The sequence below is a fragment of the Diabrotica undecimpunctata genome, chromosome 6 (genome assembly GCF_040954645.1).
Source record: "Diabrotica undecimpunctata isolate CICGRU chromosome 6, icDiaUnde3, whole genome shotgun sequence".
Classification (NCBI taxonomy): Eukaryota; Metazoa; Arthropoda; class Insecta; order Coleoptera; family Chrysomelidae; genus Diabrotica; species Diabrotica undecimpunctata.
Window position 1 is genome coordinate 100,935,534 of NC_092808.1, and position 24,095 is coordinate 100,959,628.

At 33.8% G+C, this 24,095-nt stretch overlaps 1 protein-coding gene across 1 annotated transcript in view; it reads right to left on the minus strand.

Moving 5' to 3' along the window:
• Positions 1–4,445: 4,445 nt before the first annotated feature.
• LOC140443642 (aquaporin-like) overlaps positions 4,446–24,095 on the minus strand; it is a 38,636-nt gene continuing 18,986 nt past the window's right edge. Inside the window, exons 3-5 of the mRNA XM_072535001.1 lie at positions 13,643–13,858; positions 5,414–5,494; positions 4,446–4,758 (exon numbers count right to left, since the gene is read on the minus strand). Coding sequence (XP_072391102.1) covers positions 4,648–4,758; positions 5,414–5,494; positions 13,643–13,858 — 408 coding nt within the window. The 3' untranslated portion in view covers positions 4,446–4,647. The remainder of the gene's footprint in view (positions 4,759–5,413; positions 5,495–13,642; positions 13,859–24,095) is intronic.

Sequence of the window (24,095 nt, forward strand, 5' to 3'; positions counted from 1 at the left end):
GTTAAAGTCGCTTTCTATTGATTTTGTAAACTGCTTCCAATATTATTTGTTTGTTCTTCTTATCAGCTCATTTGTTTTATTTCTTATTCTTCTATAGCCTTCTTTGGATTTTGTAGGATTTGGTGTTTTATACTTCAGGTAGGTCTCTCGTGTGTTTTTTACATTTCCCTTTTATTTCTTCTCTAAACCATGGTGTTTTTCTGATATATTTTTGTTGACTATGACTATACGTTTTACTAAAGCTTAGATTTGATCCTTCCCAATATTGCTTTTAAATTTTTTCCCAGTTCTCATTTATATTTTAGATGTTTTAGATGTGCGATGAAGCGAACGCGATCAGTTGGTTTGATATTATAGCGCGAATTTAAGTGAACGCTATCAGTTAGTTTGACATAATGGTAGAAGTAGAAATTGTTATTAATGCTATCCAAGAACGTCCTATATTATGGGACAAAAGGACTAAAAATTATCACAACTTTTAATCAGCGAAACGTAAATGGGAGGTTATGGCCAAAATAATTGGGATTATAAGTAAGTAAAACATCTGGCAAACAAATGTTGCACAAACTCGAAATACAATTTTTCTCTAGTGTGTGCTGCTGCTCGTGATGTAGCATTATATCCTCGTTGAGAAGTATGTCGTGGTGTTTATGACAGATTTTGATGTGCTTGTCGGAAAGTCGAAAATTCAGTCTTATTTATTGATTTAAGATCATGTACAGCTTTGACGACATGAACTGAATTTGTAACCTGGTTTCAATCGATTTATGTAAAATTCTAAATTTAGAAGTGGTCGAACCAAAAGAACATTCTACCACTATTCTGGCTCGAGATAAGCAATAATTATAATTATATTCGGAGGTCTCTTTCGTTGTTGGCTTTTCGCGTTAGGTATTTCTTTAGAGAAAATGGAGAGAAATTAGAGAAACTGTTTGTAAATTTGTACTTTGTTCTGGATGGCAATCTATGTATGTGCCTATTGATAAGTGACATTACCTTTAGTCTGTTCAAGGAAATACACTCGGTAACTCGCGCAATGTGCGACCTTGCGTTATTCTGCTTAAAAGTTGGATATTAAAGCGTCGGAAACAGGGTATGAGCTAAGGTTTTAGAATATTTTCTACGTATCGTTGAGCTGTCGTTCTTTCTCTGCCGATAGTTAGAGGTTGCCTTAAGTAATAAGCGATGGCACCCCACACCATAATCCCAACAGTGCAGTGCACGTACTGTTTAACATAAAACTTTGGATTTCATCTTTAACCACATCGTCTTCTGACCCTGATTCGGCTATCATACATCCCTAAACAGAATCGAGATTCATCACTATAGACAACCTCATTATATTCCTAGTCCCACGTCAATCGTTCTCTGTACCATTCAGGATGATTACGTTGAGGTTCAAGGGTAATAGGTATAACACCCAATGAGGCTGAAATAACAAAACTACGAATTCGACGATAAATTGTTTGTATCCCAAATAGTCTTGGTTGTTCGCTATGTTGTTCTTGGATGCTACCTATGCCCATCGATCTATTAAGCATTCTTGGAGCCATGCCCGATAACACATTAAGTCAGTATCTAAACTTCTATGAACCTTATTTGCATTTTCCCGAAACAAAAAGTACGGCTTATCTGAGGCTATCCAACTATCAACCCCCTATCAATCTCGCACAGTAAAAATAATTTTGACTGTCTTCGTAATCTATAATCTTCCCTAATCAGTACTAGCTTAATGGTTTAAATTTGATAAAACATTTTAAATAATAGAATCTTTGTTTGAGGTCCTTCTTGCACAGAGCCACAGAGATTACCTATTGTTACTTAATTTTGTATTTGAATTTTCATTATTGTGTTTCTGCATATTTATTTTATATTTAAAATAACACATTATATTATTTATTTAAAAATTTCTTTATAAAAGGTATAATATTAAAAACCCTATCGGTCTACATCACCGAACGTTTTCGGAATTAATATTCCATCATTAGTGCTATATAGATGTACATATTAAAAGCCACTAAATACTGGGATTTTACCCATGGTTTCTACTTCTACCATTGTGTCAAACTAACTGATCGCGTTCGCTTAAATTCGCGCTATAATATCAAACCAACTGATCGCGTTCGCTTCAATTCGCGCTGCACCGAGGCGCACCCTATGTGACTTAAGTCACGTAAGACACTTCAATTAAGTTTATGTATACGCAATTTTCGCACCACTTCACATTCGTATCCAGATCGCTCACGAAGGACGCTCCTTAAAGAATATTGTGTCTCGGTAACTTTGGTAACTTCGAGACAATGATTTACATAGATACCTCTAGACATATTTACATGTAAAAGGTCACAAGAACTAACCCTTGGAACTTGTGTAAATTATGAATTACTGTAAGGTAAAGATAGTACAGTAAAACCTCGATATAACGGACCTCTATTTAACGGACTTCGGATATAACGGACAAAAAATCCGGTTAAATGTAAAAAAAAAATAAAAACATACTGTTAATATTACACATACGTCTCATATATGTAATCAATATGACATAAAAAAGCAAACTTTCGGACATAAAAAAACAAATACAAAATAAATAAATTTGACCATATAACCATAGCAATCTTGGAAAACGAATGAAATTAGCTCGTGAAACTTCACTGGAAGAAGCAATCTTAAAATGGTATGGGTAACAACGTTCTAGTGGGATCCTGGTCCAGCAGTCGAATTGAAATTTTCTGCAATTAAATTAGCACATCATGTGGACATACCATTCAGAGCAAGTGATGGATGGCTCTGGCGCTTTCGTAAAAGGCACGAAATCATGAATAAAAGAATTTACGGCGAAGCTTCAACTGCACCAAAAGAAGAAACAGAACCTTTTAGGCAAAAATTAGTAGCAAATATAGCAAGTAAGTAACGAAATGCTTTTAGAATCTCAGATTTACAATGTTGACGAAACTCGTTTGTTATGGCGTACTTTGCCTGAAAGCGCACAAGCCTCCAAATATGAAAAATCGGATTCTGGAAGAAAAATCAGCAAGGACAGGATCTTGGCACTGCTTTGTGCTAACGCTGATGGATCGCATAGATTGACACCTGTAGTGGTTGGCAAATCTCGCAAACCTATAGTTTTAAAAGACATACTGTATCATATGCCCCTTTCATACTATAGCTCTAAGAAGGCATGGTTCACCTCAAAAATTTTTAAAAATTGGTTTTTCAAAGAATTGTACCTTGAGTGAGAAAATTTCAGGAGAAGAAATTGGGAATACCGTTAGAAGAGATGAAATGTTTATTGCTTTTAGACAACGCTCCTGCTCACCCTTCTGAAAATATTCTACGTTCAGAAGATGAAAACTTCAGGTGTATGTTTTTGCCAAAAAATACAACATCGCGTATTTAACCCATGGATCAGGGGATCCTGGTCCTTGGATCAGGGAATAATTTTGGCAGCCAAACGAATATATCGCAGAAAGTTTTTAGACGAAGTAATGGTTTTATTGTACGATGGAGATAATGCAGAAGATACAAGAGGGCAGCAGCGTACCTTGCAAAACTTAAGGTCTTACAATTTCAAATCAACAATTTTTAATTTTGCTGCAGCATGAGAGGAGGTGAAAGAGCAAACATTAAAAAATGGTTGGAAGAATTTGTTTGATGGCCAAGATGCAGACATAGATTTAGAAGGGTTAAAAGTTCTGTAGGACTTAATTTCTGTAGGGTAATACATAATAATGCCGGAGAACATGTAGCTGAGGAAGATGTTTTACAATCGCTAGAAGTAGATGAAGGTGACCCTGGTAGAAGGTAAGATCGCATCTCGACGATCTAACAACATTTATTGATTATTCATCCAATAGTTAAACTGTTGATCATAGAAAAACAGCAAACATGGAGAGTGCAAACGAAACTTGTTTAAAACGGGATTGCCAACAGCAAGCGCGTCGATATCAACAGCAACGTCACTTCACGACGAATGTCCGAAGACAATTACTTAAATAGAGTTTTGTTTTTATGTTGTATTTTTTATATATATCTAATTACAGTGTACATAATATTTTCAAAAAAAAACAGTATTTTGATTTATTTTAACCATATTTTTATATAACGGACTTTCGGCTTTAACGGACACCCCCTCTCCCCAAGTAGTCCGTTATATCGAAGTTTTACTGTACTGTGAATTATAGCAACTAAAGTGAGCATTCAGTGAAATACAGAGCCGGTGCTGTGCAATGTAGTTACCTACAATAGAGAAGTGATCATTTTAGGTAAAAAACTAGAATTGACTACAGGTGCTATATAGATTACAAACTTTTTTTTAGGAATTAATTCTATTAATTATAGGTAATAGTAGTAATAGTAATAGTATAAAAATTAAGACTTAAGCCAATTTTAAGAAAATCATCACTAATCTTTTTCATGGACATTATCCCATTCATGATTAACTAAAACGCGGTTATAATAAATATTTATGATAAAAATTGCTACAGAGTGTAAATATATGTATATTTTCATTCTTAAGCATACGGTATGATATTTTCTATATATAACTATAAAACATTCAACACAGCATTATCTTGGATTCGGTTGTTTACTAAAAGTTTGTTAACATTGTTTTGTTTTTAATGAGAAAGATAGTTTTGGCTTTGTAAGTTAAGGAATATCTTCCGAACATTCTTTAGCATCTTCATTAATCTGTAAAAACATAATCTTGTAAATCAACGGTCCAATAACTCCTGCAAGAAGTGGTCCTGCCCAGTACACCTAAACAAAACAATAACATAATGTAATAAACATTTAGCTTTTGCGTAACTTGTGTGCATAGAAATCGGCCCACTTTTAACTTAAAATATATTTTTTTCTGAAATTATTATTCTGATCAAAAAAAGGGATATACTATTTGAAAGATAATTTATTATGCTTTAATATAAGTATACATTATAAAAATTTCTACTTATTATGTTTAACATTATAAAGTTAATGCATCAAGCTAATTACCTTATTTATTGCTCACACAAAAAGGGTATTTTTTGACAATTAAAAATTTAACGAATACTATTTTAATAATGGTATGAGCTCCTCTTGCATTATTAACTTCTGTTATACTATTAGACATACTATTACATACATACTATTAGACATATGCGTCTATATTTGTTGGTAATATATTCCATTTACTTTTATTTATTTATTAGCTTTGATATATAATATTTTGATTTAGTTTTATATCTCTCATGGTAAACTCACAAAATTATTAGTTCTATTATAGCTTTTACAAACTTATGATTCAAGACAGAATATCACTCGACATAGTATAGCGATGAAAAGAAAGGGAAAATGATAAAAATAAATTAATATGAGCTCTATGGTTAAAATTATTGTGCTATTTGAATAAAACAAAAAATTAAATTCATCGTACCCATTGATAATCCCAAGTATTATTCAATAACGCTGGTCCAAAACTTCTGGCGGGATTCATGTGACCACCGCTAAGAGTCACCTAAAAATGATTAGGTAGTTTTAGATTTTGTGTTAAAAAATACAAAACTGTTTTTATATTTAAAATATCGATAGTACTTAAATTATGTTAAAAGGTATAACTTCAAATAGGTATCCCAGGAGGACCTGCCTCCTTGTGAAGAGAAAATCACACAGAATAAACAACCCAAAGCAATAAAATCTGTTAAATTAACAAAACTATACCAAAAGGATGGTATAAACTTGGTGAATGTTTGGACTTTCTAATGAGGTGCGAATATTGTGAAAGATTAGTAAAATCAGAAAACGCTCTTATACTAGTGAACACTTATCAAGTACAAAAAGTATGGTAGCATCTTAAAAGAAATAATATAAAAATTGCCTACAATTAAAAAGATAAAGGTTAAAAGGGACTAGATAAAATGTAAAAATTGTACTATAAGGGGCAAGGCAAAATGGATAATATTCAAGTAGGCAAATATGGTGGGGAGGTATAAAGGAGTTTAGTCAAGATAACTTTGTCTCATGTGCTGTTCACTTCCTCAATTTGGTTGTTGCTACAGCGACCAGTGGTATTATTGAGTCTTAGAATTTTTTCGGAACATTGAACAATGTATATTATTTCTTTGCGGTTTCAAATTCACGCGGGGAAGGTCTCAGAAAATATGTGCCACTGACATTGAAATCTGAAAGCGAGACCAGATGGTTTACAAGATTAAATACGGTCAAAAATATATATAAATTAAGCTAAAGTAAGAGAGTTATCGGGAAGTTGCCTATGTATAATTATTGCGGTAAAGTTGTGGAGGCCCTAGAAGATTTTAAAAGACAGGATGCCGTCTGTCTTTTGAAAAATATTAAGAACCTTGAATTCATCGTTTTGCCGTAGTTTTTGTATGCTTGGTTAAAAAAGCTAAGATAAATAGCCACAAAGAAATTGTACTGTTGGGAGATTTTAATGCTTGGACAGGAAAAAAAACTAATGACAAAGTCCTAGGTAAATACGGGGATGCAAAAATAAATGAAAATGGGAAACATTTAATCCAATTCTACAAACAGCACTCTCTAAAGGATTCAACCATCATAAAAATATACATACCTGTATACCTGGGTCCATCCAACAAGAAACACCAAGCGAATTATAGATTATGTTGTCACAAAACAAATAACACACATACAAGTAGAAGACATAAGAGTGTTAAGAGGATCGGAGTGCGGAACTGACCACTATATGGAAGTAACGGCTTGTAGCACTAGGCACGATCCAAATGAACAAAAAGGATACTCCATTGTGATGGACAAATGACATCGCTAATGCAATACACAACAACAAATAACTAAAAATAAAATTGTTTAAAAAAAACTGGATTTGGATTTTCTCTACAATGTCATAATATCGTAGTCCCCGAACTGGTGCTAAATTAGCAGCAATACTTAAATCTAGGGATTTAAAGTTTTAGGCGCTTTTGACGTTATTGAGAATGCCATTTCTCGAAATAGACTAGAACAGGTGACAAGAAAAAAGAGATAGGTAAACCTACATACTTGTGCCCTGCTTGGAAAAACACATAATTTTAGTTTTCTGTGTCATTACTTCTAGTTTATTTACATAAGTAAGCATAACTATGCAGAATATTGAGTTTATTTCTGACATATATTTCCTAGTCTGCGAGGATAACAAAATATGTATAGCCAAAAGCTACAGCCCTTAGACCGCTTTGTTTTTGGCCCACTAAAGAAATAATACAACAAAACTTGTAACGATTGGCTTTTGCATCATCCAGCAACACCACTGACTATTATAACGTCGTGAAGTGTTTTGGAACTGCTTTTCCGATGGTATTTACACTTCCTAAAAGGCCATTTAATGATAATATTTTAAGGGTATACAGGAACAACCGTTAAGTCCATTTTTGTCGAAATTACAATTTTTACGCCATCTTATAACAAATTCCAGTTTTCATCTTCTCAAACCTTTAAACAAGGCAATAACAAGACAAGTCACGAGAAAAAGCCCAAAAATATATGTCCATAGACGACAAAAATAAGCTAAGTACACGAAGTACAGGAAAACAACAAGCTAAGTCCAAAACATTGAGACGCGACGGCTTCTTTATTTCGACATATAGTCCAGTTACTGTGGCATTTTCCCTTTAAATTTTTTATAACTGCACCGATTTATCTGAAATTTCTACAGTGGATAGTAAATTACTTAAAAAACATAAGTTATATGGTGCCGATGTGTGCTTCTACCCCTGAGGTGGTTGGCACCCCATTTAGAGGGTTGAACTTTTTACACTCAAAATAACCCCGGGAATTGATAGAGAATAAAATTTTAAACAACAAATGTCATATAAATTTTTTTCGCCAAATCAATACTTTTTGAGTTATACGCACTTGAAAAAGTAAACTTTTCGCAAAAAAGAACATGTTTTCCAATGATTTTGTACGAATAACTCAAAAAGAAAGCGTTTTATTGAAAAATTTATAATAAACAAAAATAAAGCTTATAAAAAAACAAAGAGATTGTTTTTTTATTAAGTTTTATAAGTACAATACTAAGCGATTTATAATTGTTTGAAGATGACTTTTTATTTTTGGGATACTATTCTCGATGCATTTAACATCAAATATCGGAAAATGGACATCTTTTTTGATGAAAACTCATACAACACTTTTTAAAGAGCTAGAAAAAACCTTTAAAATGAGCTATGTTAAACGCCATTTTGCTTAAAACAAAGCGAAATACGAAGGAAAGAATTTGAATTACTCTAGCGTTTAAAAAAAAACGAGCAATATAAGTAACACTATATCGATCAGAATTGAAATTAAACGTATATCTTTTACAATTCATTTTATTTTAGTGTTATTTATAAGTTTTAAAAGTTTAGCCTGTTTAAAATGCGTATTTTTTGAAAAAATCATGTTTAAATTAAAAAATCTCTTTTTTTAAAATAAATCTGAAACTATAAGAGATACGTGAAAAATGATTTTATACCAAAATGTAGTTTTTTTCTTAACAAAAATTTTGGTTTTTTTATTTTTGTTGTAGCTTGAAAAATAATAGAGATATAGCCAATTGAAGTTTGAGATACAGTGGCTGACACACCTGTAATCAGCACTTTGGCCCTTTACTATTTAAAAAGAAAGCATTTTAACATATTTTAATCTACTTAGTCTTGTAGCTTTTGAAATTACCTTCAAAATATTTTTTTAATGGATACTGTAGCTTAAAAATTAACGGAGTTATTCTAAAAAAATTTTGGAGCATGTTATTTATATTTTGGAGCATGAACTTATTTTCTGTATATACAAATGCTTTATTCAAGTATATTCGAAAAACTGGTAACAGACACACTAACATTCAAACAAATATGTATATAATACATAGATACATACATCTATATATGTGATGTTTAGAATATAGGCACCTCTAAACTGAACATTTGCTTCAGAGAACTAACGAACACAGAGAAGCGACACTCCTTTGAAGTTAAATTGGGCAAGCCGCCAATGAGTGCCAATGACAGGAGTACTTCAGATCTCGAAGATATTTTAGAAGCTGGGAGATACTGTACAATTTTGCTATATGGCCTTGCGAAAGACACCCACATGAACAAAATGAATAAGGTCGAAGATTATTCATCATTACTTGAACAAATGCGATACGAATCCTTTATTAAAGCCACAACTAAAAATAGTGCAGTTAAATTATCATCTCTTGTACCAACTGTAAGTGCCCTGGATGAGCATATCAAAAGAGTTTATTTACAAACTCAGATATGGCTTGGAAACAAAGATATTGATATAACTGATTGGGGATGGTTCAAGAGTGATGATATTTTACAACCAATAACAATGAAAAGTTCACCTGCACCAGAAGAACTATTGAAAATGATTTTTTGCAATTGCAAAAAGGGTTGCGGCTCAGCGTGTGGCTGTCGTAGACTAGGTCTATTTTGCAATGCTACGTGTGGAACATGCTCTTCAGACAATGAATAATTTGATATATTGTAAATAATTTTTATTTTTGTAAATACATTTTGTATACTTTCTAATGTAAAGTATTTTCATGCATAATTTTTTACAATAAAAACATCATGAGTATACTTAATTTTTTTATTTAGACATTTACCAAAGGGGAATTTGTTTCGTGAGCATAGAGGTGGTTTTTAAGGGTTGAAGTGTCGCAATCAACCAAAATTATTTTATATAAGCAGAGAATTACATTGTAGATGATATAAATGTACCACAAAAGCGTTTGAACCTGTTAAACGATTTTTTACAATTATTTTTATTAAAAGGGGTGGTTTTTAAGATTATTTAAGGGTTGACAATGTACACAATATCCATTAATATAATTGACAATATTTCAATTACCTAATTTAATACGATTTAAATCCATAAAATGCTAAAATATAAATTTTTTTCATTATTTTTCTTAAGGGGTGATTTCACCCCTTAAAAATAAAAAGCTCACCTATCTCATATATAACTTTTGAAGAGGGAGGTAAGATAAGCCTATTTCCAAATTATTAGCAAAATCGATTCAGTTATAAAAAATTTAGAGGTATTGACCTCTTTTCCTCCACAGTGACTGGAGTAATAAATTAGACGGTCAGTCATAACAACGTTCATTTTGTGTTAGGTCGTGATTAGTTTGGTGTATTGGTAGTAGTTTGGTGTTAAAACTATATTAAAACTGAGGGTAAAAATAGAGATGTTGTGCAACATCTTGTACGAAGTTCTGAGAAAAAGTCAATATATGGCCGAATTCAAGATGTAAACAAAAAACTACGTATACAGAGCCATGAGTTCGGGACGGAGTGTTCCTGAATGCGATTGAGTTGCTTTGCTAAAATTTCGCAGGCTTCAAAACAACAAATTTTAAGAGAATTTAATAATTTAACCTGTGTTAATGAACAAAATATGTATTTGTGTGGGCTGATAAGCATTGTATCGGTGGAAAGGAGACTCCGTAGGAAACACGAGGATCAAGCAACTTTGAGAGATTTTGTTATTATATACAAGGTGAGATACTCTAATGAAAAATTATCGTATTCGGGAGAACATGTTGAATTTTTATACGAAAATATTACAATGATTGATTACATTGCAATTAGATAGTGTTAATTACCTATTACCTCCACTTAACGCAACTCAAGGATATAAACTGTAAACTATCCTAGATCTACAAAAATTAAAGTCATATAAATAATTAACATTGTAAAAAGAAGAAAATATTTATAAAAATGAAATTATAGATTTGAAAATAAAACTGCGACAAATGAGCTGAAATGAGTACGTTACTTTTAACTTTCACTTTAGCCAATCAGTCAGTCACAAAAAAGTAAAAGTAATGTATGCAACAAAATGTGTTTACAACATAAAAGGTCAATCCGCGGAAGGTGAAAAAATACCACTAGGGAAATGACAAAAGCCGCTCATTTTTATCCGGGATCCATCAAGACATATTTCGTCACCCTAAAGTGCTAACCTGCTAAGTCCACTTTTAATATAAAATATAATATTTTTGCATGGTTCGAAAGCTATTTTGCTTTTTTCCTTGAGCTGTTGACCAACCAACTCCTAATTATGCCAGAAATACCATCTTTCACCTGATACGAAAACCTGCTATATGTAATAATCAGGATTCGTAAAGGTAAATACTGCTAAGTCCTCGGCGTCACGCCATTTCATGTCTAGACTCGCTACAGCACGGTCTCAAATTTTCAAAATAAAGCGTTTATCCCCGCGGGGAGATAAAGGCTGCAAGGTGAACGACCAGAATCTTAAAGTGTGTAGAACCATGTTTTTGATTCCGCTGGGAATCGGAGATGGACAGTTCATCATTGAAAAAACATTTCCGAAGCTCGCGCTCCAAGTATTTTAAACAAAAACTTTTTAGGATCAGAAAAACCATTTAATATGCGTCGTAAATGTTTAATTGGATTTTTAAAGAAATACCTATTAGAGAATGGAAATCACAACAATCTCTCTACGAGTTCTATGTTGACGAGTGGTGCAAATTAAAAAAAATTAACCTATCAATAGCCACTTTTTTAAATGCCTTTGGATATGAGAATTTTGCCTTGTTCTACCCGAAAAAGGAGGAGTGTGAAAAATGCATCTGTTTTAAGAATGGAAGTATTTCGGAAGATAAAAATAAAGCACCCATTTAAAGAAAAACAGAAGCCAGAGAAGAAAAGAAAAAGGACAAAAAGATGAGAAATTATGTGTTTACAGCCGATTTACAAGCAGTGTTGATGGCTCCAAAATCAAACGTCAGTACACTTTATTATAGAAAAAAAATACATGTGCACAACCTGTGCTTATACAATAGTAATGTATTTTGTTATCTTTGGAATGAAGCCGAAGGTGGTGTAAATGCCGAAGAATTTGCAAGTATTTGAGTATCATTTTTGGAAACCCATATTCTTCCTGAAATTGCTAAGCAATAGAAAGAGAATGGGGAGATCATTACTATTTTTACTGATGGCTGCAGCTATCAAAATCGCAATTGTCTTATGGCCAATGCCCTACTGAATTTAGCAATATAACAATAGAACAGAAATTTCTTGAGCCTGGTCATACACAAATTGAAGTGGATTTTGTCCACTCAGTGATAGAACAAAAGCTAAAAGATAAGATAATAAACGTACCTGCCGATTATGTCACCGACTGCCAGCAGGCAAGAAAGAAACCAGCTCCATATAATGTAACTTATTCAAGTTTTGACTTCTTTAAGAAATTCAATGCCGTTCAGTTTTACAAAAGTATCCAACCATGGAGGGTAAAGGGCGATGCAAAAGTTACCGATGTTCGTGCTATTCGGTATTCACCCGAAGGACCAATTCACTATAAATTGCATTTTACATAAAAATTTACAATCTCCCTCAAAGAAAATCACTACAAAATCTACACTCAGAAAGGCGTAAAATAACCGCGCGAAAATATGAAGATCTACAAATTATTAAGAAGACTTTGCTTGTTGATTACACACACATGCACACATTTTACGACGATCTTCCCATGAATAGTGAAAAAAAGTTCCATTACTATTTCCGATTAATAGTAGTAATCTACTTTTTCAATAACTCTGATTTACGACTTGGTTTTCGTTTTGTATTATTAAATTTTTAATTTAAAGCAATTTAAATATTTTATTTTAAAGCAACAAGATCTAGTTTTATTTTAAAAGATCCTTGAAAGCCTGTGAAGTCAATTTTTACTACTGCTTTTAAATGGCGAAAACCTGCTATCTCCAAAATTAGCACTTTACAGCTAATAACCAGAATATATCTTGTAAATTTCATTAGCATATTGTAAATAAAGACATTTCTAAATGAATAAAGTTATTAGATTAATATTTTAAACAAAAAATTGTATTTTTACAAAGTTTTTTTGCTCTCCTGTAAAATTAGTTAAAATGGGCTTAACACTTTAGGATGACGATTTGTGACAAGTAAGACTAATTCTAGGTAATGTAACAATAATTAGGTAGAAGTAAAGATATTAAAAACCGGACATGTGATACGAATGGGAGAGGATAGGCTACCAAAACGAGCACTGAACGCCAGAATGCAGGGAAAGAGACCAGTTGGAAAGCCAAGAAAGCGCTGGGAAGACACAGTAAGCAGCGACGCACAAGCACTTTTAGGAGTCCGTGTATGGAGAAGAGCAGCCACAGACAGACAAGGGTGGAGGCAAAAAATAAAGGAGGCCAAGGCTCATCTTGGGCTGTAGTGCCGTAGAAGAAGAAGAAGAAAGATATTAAAAAACAATTTCAATTAGAGACCAACTTCACTCTCACAAAAAAAACTTAATGAAACAATCAGTAAGGCGAAAAACTGTCGTAATTTATCAAATATAAAAATAACTTTTGATTGTATTTAAACACAAAGAAAACATGATTCGAACCTTCCTTTTTTAACATACTACAGTATTGTATATTTATTATGTATTTATGTAATATTTAGCCTGACTATCGGCGCCATCTATGCAGTAAGTGCCGAACGAAAACAACCGGCGAAGAAGAACTCTCAGTCACGTTCTATTTTATTCAGTCACTTCTTATGGCCAAAACCATCCAAAACTAATCTAATATTAAAAACTCGGCTTGAAATATCTATCTGAAATAAAAATCATAAATTGAAATTCTGATACTTACTCCAGCCATTGCAAGTCCAGTCACAGCAAGTCCAAGCCGTAAAGGTACAGAATCGCTTTTGTTTTTATTTCGAGCATCCCAAATACCGCAACACACCCATATTAAAACTAAAGTAAGTAAAAATTCTGACAAAAATATTTGAACAGAATTAAGGTTGTGGTTTGGATCAGGTGAACATAAATTTGGTGCATCATTTTGATGATTTTTTATTAATATCTAAAAGAAAAAATTACAATAAATACGTGATATTTAAAAATTGTGGATGGTTTGCCATCTATACCCCCATATATATTTTTTTTTCATTGTAATTTTGAAGTGAAAATAGAACCGATACTTTTATTCCATTCGCATACAACATATATTAAAAATATTCGAAGAGGCCAGTATCTGGTGTTACGATAGGTCGTGTAAGAATGACACATCTGATCAAAGGTATCTGTGCGACCTTTTTGTTCATTATAAGAAACTATAAGATTCGGCTTTCCGGTTACCGAATTAACTGATGCATTAGAATGCATCAGAAAGTTGATAACAATCATACCACTTTGTTTGCCGTAGGAATAGAGGAGATCCTTGTACCTTAGGACACTTTTCTTCAATCCCATACAACTTCTATTTTAATTAGATTGAAGTATTGATTTTTCATATGTCACATCTTCATGGTAGTATTAATAAAAGGTCATATATAGAACTGCTAAAAAATATCATTTTGAGTAAGTATAAAAAAATGAGAACTGATATTGGAATATTGTCTCAAGGTACAATCACGTCTTGTACTTTAAGACAATGACGTTTTTATCTTGGGACGTAGAGCTAGTCCTCTTGGGGTGTAGAGCTAGTTCGCGTCCGTAGTAGAATACTACACGTGCACCCTGGGTAACCCTAAATGAACTAGCACATACTGGCAGTCAGACAATCCTTAGGATCTCCTGACTAAACAACACTTCCAACGAAAGATGATAAACAAAATAAACGGATCTTGTGAGGACTACACAACCAGACCAATCGGACCTATAGTTCGAATTTGCCATATAAACATAGAAGGCATAAGCTATGCTAAAAGCCAGTTTTTATCAAAACTATTAAAAGATGACAACATTGACTTAGTTGCTATACAAGAAACTCACTGCGAAACAGAGAAGCAACTACAAAAAAGGGGCAAAATACCGGGCTATAAACTATTATGCGCAACTTACCACCGAACATACGGCACAGCCACATATTATGTCAAAGAAGATATTGAAAATGCTTCGTTAATCTCTACTTCCACTGATGACTATATTTATAATGTGGTCATAAAAATCGCTAACATTACCGTGTCCAACATTTACAAACCACCTGCTACGTCGTGGCCAGCCCAAGCAATTGAAGTACATCCTCGCCCTGCTGTATACGTTGGAGATTACAATAGTCATCATGAACAGTGGAAGTACAAAAATAATGATGCGAATGGGAATGCTTTAATAAAATGGGCAGAAGACGAACGCCTGTACCTTTTGTTTGATGCTAACGATCGATTAACCTTCAGATCCGCGGCATGGAGGCGGGAATACAACCCCGACATATGCTTCATCTCGACCGACAACAAAGACATACCTCTAGGGGCTTCACGAAGAGTTCTAACTGATTTCCCACACAGCCAACATCGACCAGTGATAATAGAAGTAGGGACGCAAATCCCTTTAATTAGTTCTATCCCACGTCCAAGATGGAATTTTAAAAAGGCCAACTGGACTGACTTCTCTGCGGATCTGGATAAATGCCTAGGGTGGATTACACCTAATATCAAAAACTACCACAGATTTGTTGGCGCTGTCCTAAGTGTAGCCAAAACACACACACACACACACACACACACATACACACACACACACATACACACACACACACACACACACACACACACACACACACACACACACACACACACACACACACACACAAACACACTATCGCAAATAATATATCCCTGGCTGGTCGGAAAATAGCGAGGAATTATATCAGAGCTTTCTTGAAACTGGCGACCAAGAAATAGCGGATGAACTACTGTACAGCCTAGACGACGCTAGAAGCCAAAAATGGACCGAAACAGTGGAAAGTCTAAACTTCCAGAAATCAAGCAGACAGGCATGGTCATTACTGAGAAAATTAGGGAGTGGTGTCCGTACGAAACGCCGAGATTCAGTCGTAAAGCCAGATGCCGTAGCATCACATATAGTAAAAACATCCAGGGCACCAAAGGATAAAGCAAACACCATTTTCGTAAAGAGAGAACTTAAAACTTTAAAACACGTAGCCACAGAAACGAAGCATTCCCTCCCCTTCACCAGCGAAGACATATCAAAGGCTCTTAAAGACGTTAAGCTAGCAAAGGCAGCAGGATTTGATAATATTCACCCTGAATTCCTAATAAATTGTGGCAAGTATACAGAAGTTTGGCTGGCTCGATTTTTCACAGACATCATGGTAACTGGAAATATTCCACAAAAACTAAAGCGCTCTAAGATAATAGCCATACTAAAGCCAGGCAAACCCGCCGACAACCTAAAAAACTACAGACCACTTGCGCTTCTCTCTGCCATCTACAAACTATTAGAGAGGCTTATATATAATAGAATCAGTACAGAACTGTACCAGGTGATCCCAGTCGAACAAGCGGGTTTTCGACCAGAACGAAGCTGTGCAGACCAGGTAATGTCACTCACCACCTACATCGAAGTGGGTTTCCAAAGAAGACTTGAAACTTCAGCGGCATTTATTAATCTCTTGGCAGCTTACGATAAAGTATGGAGAGAGGGCCTTATATACAAAATTCTCCGTGCAATCCCCTGTAAACCAATAGCATGCCTAATAGATAGCATGCTCAACAACCGAATGTTTTAAGTAGTGATGGGCACAGATATCAGCCTACCAAAGAAACTTAGGAATGGCCTACCACAGGGGTCAGTGCTCTCTCCACTACTATTTAGCTTATACCTAGCAGATATGCCGGAAACACAGTCAAGAAAGTTCGGATACGCCGATGACTGGGCCCTCGCTATACGATGCAGAATACTAGAAACATCTGAAGAAGTTCTGACGGCAGACTTACATACATTGGGCAAATATTTTCGCAAGTGGCGACTTCAACCAAATGCATTCAAAACAGAAGTTAGTTGCTTTCACCTGAACAATAAACTTGCTGAAAAGGAACTCAACATACGGTTTGAAGATACCACACTTACCCACAACAAAACACCGAAGTACCTGGGCGTAACACTAGACAGAACGCTATCATTTAAAGAGCATTTAACAAAAACTGCCCAAAAGTTGAGTACAAGAAATAACATTATACAGAAGCTCTGCGGTACCACCTGGGGAGCATCGGTTTCCACTTTCCGCTCTACTGCCTTAGCCCTTGTTTTCTCAACCGCTGAATATTGTGCTCCAGTCTGGCTACACAGTCCACACGTAAAAAAGGTCGACAATCAGCTGCACAGCACTATGAGGATGATAGCTGGTACAATTAAATCAACTCCCACCCAATGGCTTCCAGTATTAAGTCACATCCCACCTCCACATTTACGACGAGTCGACGCACTTACACGATTTATAGTTTTCCCGAAGGCAAAACTATTTTTAAAAAACAAATACTTTATTAATTAACTACAAAAATACGAAAAAGATCGGACAATTTTATATAAAGATTTAATGCCTTTTCTTTGAAGTTTAAGAACAGACTGAATTATATCTATATAAAAATGCAGTGGTGAATGACAATATAAAAATGCAAAGTAATCTTTATTACAAAGTTCATTAAACACAAATCCTAGATCATCATTCTTAGGTGAATGGCTAGAACAGGGCCGGCTCCCATAACTCCTCCCTTGCGAGTTCTTGGCATATTTCATGGAGTGAAAAATGCTCTTGGATTTGGTACAGGAACTGTGGGATTATCTTCTTCCGTAGGTTGTTCATCGTATGTTGGATGTGGATTTTCTTTTGTTCTTAACTTCTTAATACAGTGAATGGCTATGAAGATGACAATAATTACTATTAATATATATACTATGGTAGTCCAATGGTTTGTGGGACGTTCCTTTAGATGCTGGAGTACCACGGGTCGAATTTGATTTTGATTCCTTTGGATTGTGTGAATTTTGTCGAGAGGGATATCCTTTAGAACAATCTCTGGAACTTCTTGTTCTTCTTGAGTATTAAAAACTTTCAACTCGGGTAAGAGAAGTGGTTGGCCTTGGACAAGTGTCTTCTGATTAATAAACGTTTTCTTATCTCCTTTGAATTGGCATTGATAAGGAATGGAAACTAGAAAATTTTCTTTTAATGTGGTAAAATCTGTTTTCTGACATATCATCTCGATTTTAGTTTGGTTTACGAAGATGGCAATGTAATGTGAATCATCAATTTGTTGTATTACATTCTCAGATATTCGGACGGGAGTTCTGCGGCAAGTTGTGGAACTGGTCTTCAGTTGCAATAATTGAAAGACGCAATCTTCTTTCTCTATTCCAGCAGAGAAATCGCCATCAGTACAATAGAAATTGGGCTTCAGGTCCAGACAGGGCAGTGAGTGATATTGGTAATAATTTTCATTCATAGTCAGAAAGGTATTTTGAGGTACGATGGTACTATGATTTGACGTAGGATTTGAATAAAGATGATAATAGGAGAAGATTTCTGGGTAAACAATACGAAAGTGAACAGCGAAAACAATTTTTGTCTCAGAGTAATAGGCTTCTGTTTTTAAAATATCATAATATTTATAAGTATCATTAAAATTTTGAAAAACTATTTCATTTTTTGTATGGTATTTTAAAATGATTTCTATTATAGAATTTAACTCATTTTTATCGATAATGCTATTATGTAAAATTCCATGTCGAGCAAAAGTAATGGCATTTTCTATTTCATCTAAAAGCTGTAAGATAATGTTTAAGCTTAAATTTAACTGATCTAATATATTTATAGTCTGCAAATAGTCATCAAAATCAAATATAAATTTATTTAAAGATGTGCGTATCTTATCTATGCCCATAAAAATAGTTTCTTGATTGTTCTTTATGAGTTACTGTTTCGTTAAAATTTGCTATTATGTCTTTGGTCAGAGAAATTTGTTGATTAACTTTTTTTTACTATTATTTAATTATTATTTTGGAGATCAGAGATGGCTTGGTCATAAAACAAGGCATCACTGGAATCAAGATTACCAGAGATACTTTTAATTATAGATCCTAAACCGTCTATAAGACCTCTTTTTGATCTAAAAGGTGGCAATAAAGAATTGAATTTTTGTTCAGCGGATTTAAGTTGGAAGAGTAGAGCGTGGTCAAAATTATAAAGTTCTTGAAAATAAGGATGACTAAGGCCATCTTGAATTGCAAGTGTTACATTATCATATGCATATCTTATAGATTCTATTTCGGTACCTATAGGGGAAAGATCGTAGTAATGAAGAAATGTATGTATTTGGGATTTTACCTTTGCTGTTCCTAAATTATATAGAAGGATTCCGGGATTATTTTGGAGGTTAGTTATTTGAACTCCCTGTGTCCTTACTGGAGGAAGGGCCAGGGTCGATAGGATTAGTAGCGTCCTGTAACAAGGTTGCTCGGTTAGTTTTTGGTCTTTTAAGGTTTTGTTTGTGTAATAATTTATTGCTGTGTACCTTTACTTTTATGTGTTCGTCTGCGATAGCTTTTTCTTTGTAAAATTTTGGATTAAGTTTGTTTCTGGTTAATGTTGTGTTTTTCTTGTATACATCAGTGTCGGGTAAATAGTTTAATGGTTCATGTCGGTCTTTGTTGTGACGTTCTATTGTAGTTTCCTTTTGAGATATTAGCTTTTCGTTTAAAGATCTATAAATTTTTGCAGTAGCTTCTCTGTGATTTTGGATATAATTATTAATTACAATTTGGTCCAAATTTATATCAAATATTTCTTTTGAATTTAAATGTCCATTCAGTATATCAATTGGCTTCTGTTTCGTAACAGAATGGATCGAATTATTGTATCCTAATACTGCATAAACCATATCGTTTAGGATATCTATTTTATTGTTATTTTTTGCTCTTATAATTCTCAGATGTTCAATAATAGTGGAATGAAATCTTTCGATAGCACCTTTCGACTGGGTACTGTTTGCGGTGACGTAATGTGTTTCGACTTTGTGAACATCGAAAAATTCCTGAACAACCGAATTTTTTAGTTCCGTTCCTCTGTCCATTACAACTAAAGAGGGAACACCGTGATGAGACATAAATATTAGTAATGCTCTTGTTATTTCGATACCAGTTAATGCTGTAAGTGGGTAGGCTTGTCCGTATTTTGAGAAAGTGTCAATAATTGTCAAAAATTTATGTCCTTGTGCAGATAAGGTGTCACAAAATATAATTTCCATTGGTTTTGACGGTGTTGGTGTAATAGATAATTTCTGGCGTGGAGGGTTTCGGTCATATTTATTGGTTTGACAAATCTCACACTTATTTATGAAGTTCGTTATATCGGTTTTTATGGTAGGCCAATAGTAGAGTTGTCTAAGTTTGGTTTCTGTTTCAAGTATGCCACGATGGTTTGTTTTTCCTTCATGATATTGTCTAATACTTTGGTGTTGTTCGTCTTTGTCAGTAATGTCTCTTAGAATTGTATTACACTGAATTAATTTGTAAGCAGAATTTTTGAATACATTTCGTAATACTTCGAGAATTTGGGAAATGTAATTCTGGTCCTGATTTTTGAAATACACACCATATGTATATTTTGGATGAATATAGTTCTTAAAGACGTTTATGGTGTTATTCTCTAGGTCATTAGTAGAAATTTGTATATGAAGACGTTTTTTGTTAGGAAATATCTGTTCGGTCTTTGGTTTAACTGATGAATGTAAAACGAAGTCAATAATAATTTGGTGGTCAAAAGAATTAATGCTTTTTTCCGTAATTTGCATTCCTAGAACAGGATCTTCTGCACTTGTATGTACGGTATTATTGTCATCATCTTCTTTGTCTCCGTCTGGGTTTGATTGGTCTATTTCGTCTTCTCTTTCTAAATTTTCTTCTGTGTCTTCATTCTCTTGATTTTCTTCATCTATTGTTTGCAAATCGCCTGCATTTGCTAGTATTGATTCATTGTCCATATTTTGGTCGTTATTAAGATTTTCCATGTATTTTATAAATTCATTAGTATTTATTTCAACTCTAGATAGAGCGTCGGCATTTCCGTTTGTCTTTCCTTTTATATATTCGATTTCGTAATTAAATTCTTCTAGCTTTAATCGCCATCGAACTAGTCTAGAATTTGGTTCCTTCAAAGACATTAAGTATCTAAGTGGTTTATGGTCACATTTTATTGTAAACTTAACTCCGTAGAGATAAGGTCTGAAGTATTTTGTGACCCATACTATGGCTAATAGTTCTCTCTCGATAGTGCTATACTTTTGATTGGATTCATTTAACGTTCTAGATGCGTATGCAACAGGTTTTTCTGGTCCGCCTGTATTTTGGGCTAAAACTGCTCCAATAGCGAAACTACTTGCATCAGTTGACAGAATAAATTTCTTCGTAAAATCTGGATACTGTAAGATTGGTTCGTTGGTAAGCAATTCTTTGCAATCCTCAAAACATTTAATGAACTGTGGTGTGTGTTCGATTTTTGCACCCTTTTTTAGACAAGATGTTAATGGTTTTGTTACTCGAGCAAAATCTTTTATGTATCTTCTGTAGAATCCAAGTAATCCAAGAAAGGATTTTATTTCTTTAGTTGTTTTTGGTAATGGGTACCTATTAATAGCTGTGATCTTATCGGGGTTTGGCTTAATACCTTCAGGTGTCACAATGTGTCCTAAATAAGTAACTTCCTTCTTTAGGAACTCACACTTATCCAATTGAATTTTGAAATTTGTCTCTTTTAGTCTTTTAAACACTTTATCCAAATTTACAATGTGTTCTTGCAACGACGTGGAAAATACTATGATGTCGTCTAAATAAACTAAACATATCTCATTTTGTAATCCTCTCATAATATCGTCAATTACTCTCTGAAAAGTTGCTGGGCTATTCTTTAATCCCATTGGCATTCGAACGTACTCATAGTGTCCGTTCTCTACAGTAAAAGCTGTTTTCTGGATATCCTCAGGTTTCATTTCGATTTGGTAGAAACCACTAGCTAAATCTAAAGTTGTAAAGTAGTTACACCTGCCTAATTTATCCAAAACATCGGTAATATTTGGGATGGGATAGCGGTCGTCTATCGTTTTTTTGTTGAGCTTGCGGTAGTCCACTACGATTCTGAATTTCTTTTTACCGGAAGCGTCCGCTTTTTTTGGTACTATCCAAATATTCGACGACCAAGGCGAGTTGCTCGGCCTAATAATTCCTTGGTCCAACATGGATTGTATTTGTCTCTGTACTTCTGTTTTATATATATATATATATATATATATATATATATATATATATATATATATATATATATATATATATATATATATATATATATATTTATAATGGCTATACACCCCAGTGTGGGGTTAAACCGCAAATGCTTTCTAGATCCGATTTCTTAAGTCTTATTTGTTTATCTTATCTTCTTGACAATATCTCTCCATTTTTTCCTGTCTCTAGTTCTTCCTCTCCATTCTCTGACTCCTGCCCTTTGGAAGTCTTCTTCAACTTCTTGCATCCACTTTGATCTCGGTCTTCCCCTTCTCTTTTTTCCTCCTGGATTCCATTCTATCATTGCGTATGTCACTGCCTCATCGCCTGCTCGCCAAATGTGACCTAACCATCTAACTCTGCATTGCTTTATTTTAGTTACGATGTCTTCCTTAAGTTCTTCCTTAATTTCTGCATTTGTTCTGCTTCTATATTCATTTTGCTCTGTTCTGATTGGTCCTAGTATGGTTCTCATAATCTTTCTGTCTGCTATTCTTAAGTCTTCTTCATCTTTTTTAACCATCGTCATTGTTTCTCCTGTATATAATAATATTGGCCTAATTATGGTGTTATAAATGCTCATCTTACTTTTTTTAGTCAGTGTTTTGCTTTTAAGTAATGTTTTGTTTGCAAAATAAGCTTTATTCGCTGCTAATATTTTTTCTTTTATTTCGGATTTTCTTTCTCCGGATTTACTTATTGTAACTCCTAGGTATTTGAAGTATTCTACTTCTTCAAACTCAGAACTTCTTATTTTGATTTTTTCTTTTATTGGTTTTTTCCCTAATCTTAATATTTTTGTCTTTTCTTGATTTAATCTTAGCCCCATTACCTCCCCTTTCTCTCTTATTTCTTCTAGCATTTCTTTCATTATTTTTCTGTTCTTTGCAATAATAGTAATATCGTCTGCATATGCAATTATTTGACCACCTCTTGTTCTGAGATTTCCTTTATTTATATTTCGTAGTACATATTCTAATGCTAGATTAAATAGCGTTGTTGATAATGCATCTCCTTGTTTCATCCCTTTATTTATAATGAATTCCCCTGTCTCTCCTCTTTGTGCCTTTATGCTTATTTTTGTAGTTCTCATTGTCATTTCTATTAATTTTCTGAGTTTATGTGGAATTTTTAATTTTTTAAGTGCTATCATTAACCCGTTCCTTTTAATTGAATCAAATGCCTGTTTGAAGTCTATGAATAACATTTCCAATTCTAATTTATACTCGTTTGCTTTTTCCATTATTTGTTTTATTGTGTGTATTGCATCTATTGTAGATCTTCCTTCTGTGAATCCACATTGGTACTGTCCTACTGTCTTCTTTGTGATCTTTGATAACCTCTTTTTTATTATTGATGTCAATATTTTATATGTTGTATTTAGTAACGTTATTCCTCTATAATTTTCACAGATTTGTTGGTCTCCCTTTTTATGTACTGTTATGATCTGCCCTACCTCCCAGTCCCCTGGCATTTTCTCTGTTTTCCATATATTTTTCAATAGTGCCAGTATTTTTCCTCTTAGTTCCCTTCCCCCGTATTTTATTAGTTCCATATTAATGCCATCTTTACCAGGGGCTTTTCCATTTTTGCTTCTCTGTATTACTTCATCCAATTCCTCTAATGTTGGTTCTTTTGAAATTTCGATATCTACTTCATCTGCTTCTTCTTCGTGCACCGTTTCCTCCTCGTTATGCATTTCTTCTTCTGTTGTTTCCTCCGTCAAGAGCTCTTTGTAGTAATCTCTCCATACTTGTTTGTATTCTTGGTCCTCTATTATCACTATTCCCTCTCTATTTTTTATTCCGTTTGTTTTGCCCTTGTATTTTTTGTTTTGTTCTTTAATTTTTTTGTAAAAACTTTTCGCATTTCTGTTTGTTCTTTCCTGCTCTATTTCCTGCATTTTTTGTCTACCCATCGTCTTTTATTTTGCCTTATCACTTTCTTAGCATTCCTTCTTAATTTTTCATATTCTTCTCTGTCTTCCTCTTTATCTGTTCTTAGCCATTTATTTCTGGCTTGCA